At 37.6% G+C, this 9,316-nt stretch overlaps 1 protein-coding gene and 5 non-coding genes across 6 annotated transcripts in view; all 6 read left to right on the top strand.

The window, feature by feature from the left end:
* Positions 1 to 3,121: 3,121 nt before the first annotated feature.
* The window catches only part of LOC113474344 (protein boule-like), a 12,482-nt gene continuing 6,287 nt past the window's right edge, over positions 3,122 to 9,316 (top strand). The window contains exons 1-3 of the mRNA XM_026834970.1: positions 3,122 to 3,549; positions 4,113 to 4,241; positions 4,719 to 4,801. Coding sequence (XP_026690771.1) covers positions 4,113 to 4,241; positions 4,719 to 4,801 — 212 coding nt within the window. The 5' untranslated portion in view covers positions 3,122 to 3,549. The remainder of the gene's footprint in view (positions 3,550 to 4,112; positions 4,242 to 4,718; positions 4,802 to 9,316) is intronic.
* On the top strand, positions 5,285 to 5,340 carry mir4077b (microRNA 4077b). Its single transcript, NR_034471.1, has one exon. It is a non-coding gene; the product is annotated as a microRNA 4077b (primary transcript).
* Positions 6,335 to 6,393, top strand: mir4003b (microRNA 4003b). Its single transcript, NR_034372.1, has one exon. It is a non-coding gene; the product is annotated as a microRNA 4003b (primary transcript).
* Positions 6,955 to 7,008, top strand: mir4005b (microRNA 4005b). Its single transcript, NR_034370.1, has one exon. It is a non-coding gene; the product is annotated as a microRNA 4005b (primary transcript).
* On the top strand, positions 7,781 to 7,836 carry mir4077d (microRNA 4077d). Its single transcript, NR_034498.1, has one exon. It is a non-coding gene; the product is annotated as a microRNA 4077d (primary transcript).
* mir4003a-1 (microRNA 4003a-1) lies at positions 8,549 to 8,606 on the top strand. The gene has a single exon (NR_034365.1). It is a non-coding gene; the product is annotated as a microRNA 4003a-1 (primary transcript).

The raw sequence follows: 9,316 nt of genomic DNA, 5'->3' as shown, positions 1-9,316 counted from the left end.
CCGAAACCTTCATGTGTCACAAACGAAACCCACGTGCCACCGGTCCTGTGGAACAGATACGTTTTGGCGCCACAATATTTAGTGGGNCCGTGTATCTCTATATACACTCCTCGCTTTCATCCAAGAACGTGAACAATTTTGTTGCCGATGTTGTAATCTGTAAGGTAGCGTATAGTCGAGGTTTAACCGGTGCTCAATCAAACAAAGAATGGAAACCTGTCCTATCCTACTATATGCGTTTGGTATGGTCATGGCCTACTCAATACATGGTCATGGCAAAATGTATTGATTAGGCCATGGTATGGTGTAGACTGTAGACGAATATTTATCTTTGCCATTCGCATGGTGTCATTGCATTATTATTAAATAAGGTTTATTTGGACATAGTGATAGTGACCATACAGATTCTTCATCGAAAAAAAATCGTTTTTCGTCGAGCAGCCTTTCTACAAAAGTTTCCCAAAATTGTTCATTTTAAATTGGCCACAATTGAAATATAATTTCGAATTTTTTTTATTTTCTACCAAATGGGACGAGACAAAAAGAATGAAACCCTGTGCTATTTTACCCCATCATAATATATGCGTTTTTTAATTATTAGAACAGTACACAGTCACTTTCCAGACACCTTGTATAAAACATTAAATGTAACTTTTCCTCGTGTGGCCGGCAGCGACAGTGGCTATAACACGGGTGTTCTATTCTCGCGATTCCCAGAGACCTTTGTTAATTGTTTAAAACACAATCAGGATATTTGGATATTACGTGCTAAAGGTGTCCCGTCTCCCCCCACCCTACTATACTGCATGTTATAACGCGTATATGTAAACCAGCTGTATTTAATGAAAAATGAAATTGACGTATATGCGTATATGTAAACTCAAGTACGGTACGGTACAGAAAAAAATAAATTATACATTCAGCTCAGGAAATATGCGCTCACCAATTATAAAATTTGACTTAGTTTTCCATTAACCTAGATCGACACGCGTACCACTTGGAGGCGCAAGAAGGCCGTCCAGGGTTGGCATTCTCGTCTACCGACTAAAGTAGTCGCCGCCTAAATTCGACTTTGCTTTTTGGCGGTAGATTTTGACGGACCAATTTCTGTAATAAGTAATGCACAGAAACTTAGTCGGCCGACTAAAAAAAACGCTGTAACTATTTTCCTAAGTCGAGCTATTAAACCAATGTTTTATGTTTCTTTACTGACACAACTTGTTTAGCACTGTAATTCAAATAATGTAAACTGCACGAGTCGTCCGCTTGCTTTTAAAACATTCTTTGGTCACGTTGTCGTCACGCATCGTCACGACAGTCAGACTCAACGTCGGTCAGACTATACTGTGGAAATCTATGGTACTGTGGGGGAAGATGGGACACCTTTAGCACATAATGTGCAAATATCCTGATCGTGTTTTAAACATTTAACAACGGGCTATGCGAGTCGTGAGGATACGGTTTTATATATCTTTGAATGTTTTTTTTACTACCAAATGGGACGAATAAGTATCCCATCTTTCCCCACCCTACTATATGACCAAACTGTACCTTCGGCGCGGTGATAGTTTAGTCGGTAGCCGAGAAAAACATCCCAGGTGGTGTGTTATCAACCTGATAAACAAATTCGAAATTTAAGAGAGCTTGCCCTTTAAATACTGTTGTACAAAGTTACTATATGCAAGTTAAAATGCAACTATATATAATTCCTACGCGAGTATAACATTGTTTATATATTGTGATAAAGTAATTTATTTTTGGGTTTAACGAACTAAAACGATGGATATCTACAAACATATAATAAAGATATAACACAGCATAATAAACCTAAAGCAAACGCCATACAACGTAACTGTACTGCAGTACCAGCTAACTGTACGCACAACACGACACAGAAGGACACAGCAAAAGCGCAAAAGCGCAAAAGCGCAAAAGCGCAAAAGCGAAGGACACGTCAAAATCGTTAATTACTCGGCGGCAGGAATAAAGACGTCGGAATGCGATCAAGGTAACAAGTAAACTGCCACCACATATATCTATGCAAACAAATCAGACATTTTCTTGTTCAAGAACAAGGTTCCGTAAACAAGTTTATTCGTATTCCATCATAAACCAGTATCCTCTGATCAAAGGCACCGCCGGTAACTATAGGCATTATGACATCATAGCAGCGTTAAAGTTATCCAGGGCAGTTCCGTTTCGTATCACACGGAAAGTAAACATTACGAACGCAGGTAACTTTAGTTTATTACTACTAATAATTATTTAATAGTTTGATGAGTTTTGGCCGTATTTTAATTATAAGAAAATTAAGAGTTATTAATGATGACGTCATATCATGGGTAAAGGGTTAATGATGACGTCATAGTATGTTGAAACGTGTTTAATGATGACGTCATATTTTAGAAAGTTTAATGATGACGTCATATTACGTAAAAAGTGTTTAAATGACGTCAGAGTTTGTATAAAGTGCTTGTGTTATTCTTTCGTTTTTCGCTAAAAACACTGTCCGCTCGCGCCTTTCTGAATGAGAGCGGCCACGCTTCAACAAATTTGTAACGTGATTTGTCACGTGGGTTGTGATTTGTCACTTCTCATTTTTTTCGCCACGCAACTTTCAAATCAGTTTTATGAATTTCACGGTGTTTGAGCTGGAATATCTTTAAGGTGTCGTTGGAATTAGAAAAACACAGCACTCTATCTATTAAAGCGATCTACATTTGGGTGCGTTCAGGCCCTTTAAGTGGCGTGTTCGTTTTCGCGATTCTTCATATCCGACAATCGTATTCAAATTAAATGTAGTTGCTTGGACATCATGTACCAGGTGCAGGTATTTCATTTTGTGCCTAAAGCCACGCCCGTTGATAAATCGCGGCGAGCCAATCAGAAACACGCGGCTAAATGACGTAATATGCTACGTCACGTGCAGAAAAGTAGCTTCGGTTGTTATACATATAGCGAGGCCGTTCATTCGCAAACCTATTAAATCATATACTCGACGCCGAAAACCAATTAAAGTGGTAAAGTATTGGTCCTAAATTTCCTATATTATAAAACGAGATTTATTGAAGATTTGTATTTTAATGCGTGACTGAATTATTTCGTCTCTTCGGTCACGATAACGAAGAACGGGAGAGTTTACAAAAGCGAAAAGACGAGTAGTAACGGTAAAACAACAAAAACTAGTACAACAATTAATTTATGTGTTTTCTAGGGCTTATATCGTTTTAACGCACTTAATAAACACACGCCGACCATGCATTTGCACGGACGATTCGCATAAGAATATCCGAAATGGCGGGAATAGCTACCGTTTTCCTAATTTGGCGGTGGGCTATTGCGCAATGCCTTTTTTCCGCTTAAATCCACCCTCGTTAATAAATCCTGAACAGCCAATCAGAGAACGCGGCCAAATGACGAGATAAGTTACGTCACATGCAGAGAAAGGTGCCTCGGTGTAATAAATAGCGAGGAAATCGTTTTGATAAGTTATTAAGTCGGAATTGTGAGGTGTGAACGATTGGGCTGCATTGGAAGCTTAAAATTAAGGTAAGTAAGTTTTGTCTGATTTTAAAATTATTGCTGGTGAATAATCTACTGCTACAACCTTAACTAACATATTGCTAAATTTGGGGTTCTCGTTTTTTTTGCTATGACGTTACGAAAATTATGCACTCGCACCGGAAATTAAAATTTCTTACTGTTTTAACTTTAAATTTATAAAGCGCTTGCCGAGAGAAGGACATCGGGTTTAAAAATTACGCTTGCGGAAACTGAAGGTTTCCCGCCCGCCTAAACCAAAATCTAACGCCGAGGTAAAGAAAGCCAGAAACTGGTTTACAATAATTTCATATATACTGCGCTCAAATAGGCATACAGCGCTTGCCAAATTTTCGCTCGTGCGCTTTTTTGCCTGATAGTGTATGTGTGAGCGTTTGTGTGCGCGCGGGCAGTTGCGCATGTTTTACTCGTGTGTGTGCGCGCGCAGTGGCGTGTGTGAGTATGAAAAATCGCTCGATTCGTTGGGACAAGTAAAAATATTTGTGGGACAAATAAAATTATGTATGAACTTGTCCTACAGGACAAGCACCTAAAAAACTTTTTATATTCAGATGGAAATCGTAAGCTGCGGTTACAAGTCAGTTGTGACAATAGTTACAAACAATGATTATGACGGGCCAGTACAAGGCGTGAACAACTTTGTTTCAAACCGAATTTTTCTCTCGGGGTTTGACGATCAAGTAAGAACTTATTACTTGTATAGGAACCTAATATTAATATCAACTTTAATTGTCTCTTCGATTACGGTAGCGAAGATTTAGAATTTTTTAAAACGAAAAGACAGGATATAGCGACAAAACAACAGTTGTTAAAACACGCTTACAATTAATATCATATTTGCATTTAATTGGAAGAAAACAAGCGTGGTCGCTACACCTAACCTATATATATTACACGTGGTGTAATTGCGTCGACTATATATGGTACTGTGGGGTAAGATGGGACACCTTTAGCACATAATATCAAAATATCATGATCGTGTTTTAAAGTCGTAAGGATACGGTTTTCTAATTCTTTAAATGTTCCTTATTTACTACCAAATGGGACGAGAGAATAGAATAAGAGGGTGTCCCATCTTCCCCACCCTAATATATAATTTCCCAACAATAAACCAAACGGTATTAAAGTTTCTTAATAATAAACTTCCTAACTTACAGACGACCGAATACGAAATCAAGAAAGCTTTCGCAGAATTCGGCACAATAACACAAACGAAGTTAATGAAACCGCCAGGAAAACGGTAAGTCAAGATACAATATCAATAAGCTGCTAATATGTGTCGTTTTTAAAGCTTTCCTTTACTCCTTTACCGGTCTAGTAGCATCTCAAAACGGTATATGTTTCCTATACGCGTAAGCGCGCGCGTGGTTCGTTCCATTGTCCCTCGAACAATAAAAGCGGTTAAATGATATCACTTGTGCCTTGATAGAACGGAAACCTGCTTTAAGAATGTTGTTGCATCACGGAACGCGTGCGCGAAACCATTATTGCGAAGTTACATATACATCAGCATACGGCAGGTAACCAATGTCGAACTGACACATATAGTAACCTATCCCTATAACACATAGTAACATCCCTGACACATAGTAACCTATCCCTATGTCGAAACATACAGTGTTCCCAACAATAGTCTTAAAATATTTCGTTTTACAAAGATCTAACAAGTAAATTAAATAATTTTCACGCGTTAAAAAACTTTTGCAAATTCCGCGTTAGTGTAAAGTTGGAATTTGATTGACTGGGTGTTGAAACGTACCAGTTAATTAACTTCAACTATACATTGGCTGTGGGCAATACAACACAAGCAAAGGCAAAACGAACTTTATTTTAAAATGCAACGAAATTTCGTACGCTCGGGTGATCCTAGCTAGTATATAGATATTTCGCCGCCGTTTTCTATCGTTTCTACAGGGCCACCAACGTAAAATACGGACTCTACTAACTAAACCACGGCGGTACCAATTGTTAAATAAAATTGTAAATTTACGAAAACGGGCGACGGCAAACATAATTGTATTGACCTTAAAATATACAAAAACTCAACGGTTGAGTTGGTTATACATTCTTGCAGTATTTAAGTAACAGCAAGAATTTTAACCAACACAGACGTCGGTTTTTACTGTCAAGTGTCAACTACGAATATTTTATGCGTCAACGAATATTTTACGCAACGCTGCATTTGTATTTTATTATTCTTGGCAAAATATACGAAATCTCGACGGTTGAGTTGGTTATACATTCTTGCAGTATTTAAGTAACAGCAAGAATTTTAACCAACACAGACGTCGGTTTTTAACGTCAACTTATTTTATGACGTCGACGACCTAAAAACTCGCTGAAACCTGAAAACAAAAACTTAACGATATTTAAATTACATCTAATAATAGTTTATGTATAACAAAGGCGCCCCTGCTTTAGTTAAACCAACTTAACGACTATTTTACGTCTCTTTACTAACACTGGAAAACTAACAGGTTTATTCGTGGTTTGTGATGTTAAAACTTGATGATAAAACTCGCTAAGGAATTGGGCGATTAAACAAACCAGAAGTTACATTAGGTATAGTGGGCGGAGCGATTCACACGTCAATCAAAGTAACTAATTATCTCCAGCTGCAAACACTCCCCAATTATGGCGGGCTTCCGGCCAATTTTGGCGCGCTCGCTCTCTCCATCACATCCGTTCTCGTTTTCCCTTTTTTCGCGCGTGATTTAATGCTGATTCTGATTTATTGTTTATTGTCGATGCAATATACGAAAAACTCGACGCATGAGTTGGTTATTCAATCTTGCGATATTTAACAGTAGCAAGATTGGTAACCAACACTAACGTCGTTTTTTACAATCATTCTTTTTAGTCCTACCACCACGGCCCAATCTTGATCTTGCAACACCAAGCATTAATCAAACCAGAAACATTAGGCATAGTGATTGCCTGATAGGCGCTAGTTTTCAGATTGCCGAAACCAGAATAAACGACATATTTAATGTAACACATAAATATACGGCGCTATGTAATATACAAAATCGTGCGCTAGACTCTTTGCTTTAGTTTATATGTGTTAAATAATTACGCGACAGCATATCTGAAAACAGTTGCGATGTTCGCATACGCAGCCGCCATTTTGTTTTAGCGAGAGCGAGCGGTTCAAATTTTACGGCGTTTTTCGAATTAGCCATACTAGTGTTTCTTTACCAACAATTAATAAGAGTTTATTCTATATGGGCAAAACATGCAGGTTACCCGAGGTTATGGCATAGCTGACACATTACACTGTAGTTTGTTTATTTTACATTTATAGTAAAACCATATACGCAATTAAACCGAACACGCAATTAAGACATAAACGCAACGTTAGTTCTAGTTTTCAACATTCTGGGTGCTTATGTTTGAGTTGGTGCTATCATGCTTGTGTATTACGTCACAAGGGGAAGTACCAGCTCTAAACATCGGCGCCTGCACTCAACTTACGATAACTGTGTTTTTTATTGTAGTTAGGTTGGGGTAAGATGGTTCATCTTTTCGTTCTCTATTATCGTCCCAATTGGTGGTGAACAAAGAATATTTACAGAAATATTTAACCGTATCCTCACGGCTTTAAAAGAACTTTGTTAATATTTAAAAACATGATCAGGAAATATGGGATATTATGTGCTAACACTATCAATCTTACCCCGCGGTACGATATCAGGATTTAGTGTCGTTTTAGATAAAAACAAACCGCATTAATGATCTGTTTATTGAAAGGTTTCCGCCGCTCTGTCAAAGTTCCACTCGAGCGCGATAAATCTGACGTTATACTATCACTGCGCTGACAGCGTTCGCCCGCCACGCGTCGCTTTATCAATTGTTTTGCTGAATCGGCATTCGAATTCTAGCAGAAAGGAGTGAAAATTAAATTCTTGTCAGATTGTATTTGGATAATGCGAAATATATTAATACATATAGTAGGGTGGCGGTAGATGGAACACCTTTTTATTTTATTTTTTCGTCCCATTAGGTAGTAAATAAATAACATTTAAAGAATTATAAAACCGTATCCTCACGACTCCCATATAGACCGTTGTTAATTGTTTAAAACACGATCAGGATATTTGGATATTATGCGGTAAAGGTGTCCCGTCTTCCCCACCCTATTATACTATATATCTAAAAGATGCACTATATCAGGAAGCTATGTTTGTTGCGTGTTTGTTTCCTATACCACGTTACTCTTAAGTTGGCTGTGATTTGGCTGGTTGTATGATAATATCAGTTAAATGACACCAACTACATAGTGATAGTGAACAGCATATAAAACATAAATGTTTGTTATAATTAGTTTGCCCTGATGAAGTGTGCCTAAAAAAACGTCGTTAAAACGTTTTTGGACTTTAAAATAAAGCAAATATGTTATCATATAATTTTAATAGCTATGCATTATACCTGCCAGTAGCAATAACCAACGCTCTTAGTTGTGGGGTCACAGCCCACAGTTATATAATTTCTTATTCTTTGTTCGCTACAAAATGCGATGAAAAAAGTAAAAAAAAAACACGCACCTTGTGCTTTATAATTCCGAATCGCACTATAAAGGACGACATGAATCGAAACTGATTTGAACAAACGATTCCTCTAGTTTCATAAATGGCGGCGATTGTTTCGCAGTTAAACAACACCAACAAATTTGCAGTGATTTACATGTCAATCAAAATAACTGTACTTATCTGCAGCTGCACTCACCCCTCAGTTTTGGCGGGCTCGCTCTCTCCATTCCAACCGTTCTCGTTTCTCTTTTCTTCGCACGTGATTTTAGGAAATAGCATACATCAACCAAGCGTGACAACGGCAACAATAACTTTTAATACAACAGTGGGTGGTCTATCTCTAAAGTTGGCTTTCTAATTACGACGTGTCCAATACGAACATGGCTTGTAGGAATATTTTACGCAACGCCGCATTTATATTTTATTGTCGTAAGTAAAATGTACAAAAACTCAACGGTTGAGTTGGTTATACATTCTTGCGGTATTAAAGTAACAGCAAGAATTTTAACCAACACAGACGTCGGTTTTTACCGTCAGCCTATTTTATTCCAACTTAAAAAGGCAGTTAATTAAACAAGGAAACGACACAGTTTGGTTCGATTGTGAAAAAAAGGCGCTTTTTTCCCAAGTTCACGCGTTATAGAACTGTGGGGTAGGATCGGACACCTTTAGCACATAATATCCAAATATCCTAATCGTCTTTTCAACAATATATAACGGTTTATGGGAGTCGCGATGATAAGATTTTAAAACTCTTTGAATGTTCTTTGTTTATTCTATATTATAATATTTAAATCCCACGACTTAGTGCTTGTATTTGACTTGGTACTTTCTAACAAGGTGTGTCAATTCACTTGTAAAGTACCAGTTCAATATTCCGGCACTTTACTTCATTGTGCGCGGCGGCCATTTTGTTTCAACACCGTGTGAACTCAAACCTTTAGTACATAATATCCAAATATCTTGATCGTGTTTTAAACAATTAACAATGGTCTATGGGAGTCGCGAGGATACGGTTTTTAAATTCTTTGAATGTTCTTTGTTTACTACCAAATGGGACGAGGAAATGGTGATTGAAAAGTTGTCCTATCCTCCCCACGATACTTTATATTATATTTAAATCCCACGACTTAACACTTTGTGCTTGTATTAGACTTGATACTACCTAACAAGGTGTGTTAAAACACTTGTAAAGTACCAGTTCAATATCACGGCACTTTACTTCA

This window comes from Ciona intestinalis, chromosome 7, assembly GCF_000224145.3.
Source record: "Ciona intestinalis chromosome 7, KH, whole genome shotgun sequence".
Taxonomy (NCBI): domain Eukaryota; kingdom Metazoa; phylum Chordata; class Ascidiacea; order Phlebobranchia; family Cionidae; genus Ciona; species Ciona intestinalis.
This window is presented reverse-complemented; position numbering and strand designations above follow the sequence as displayed.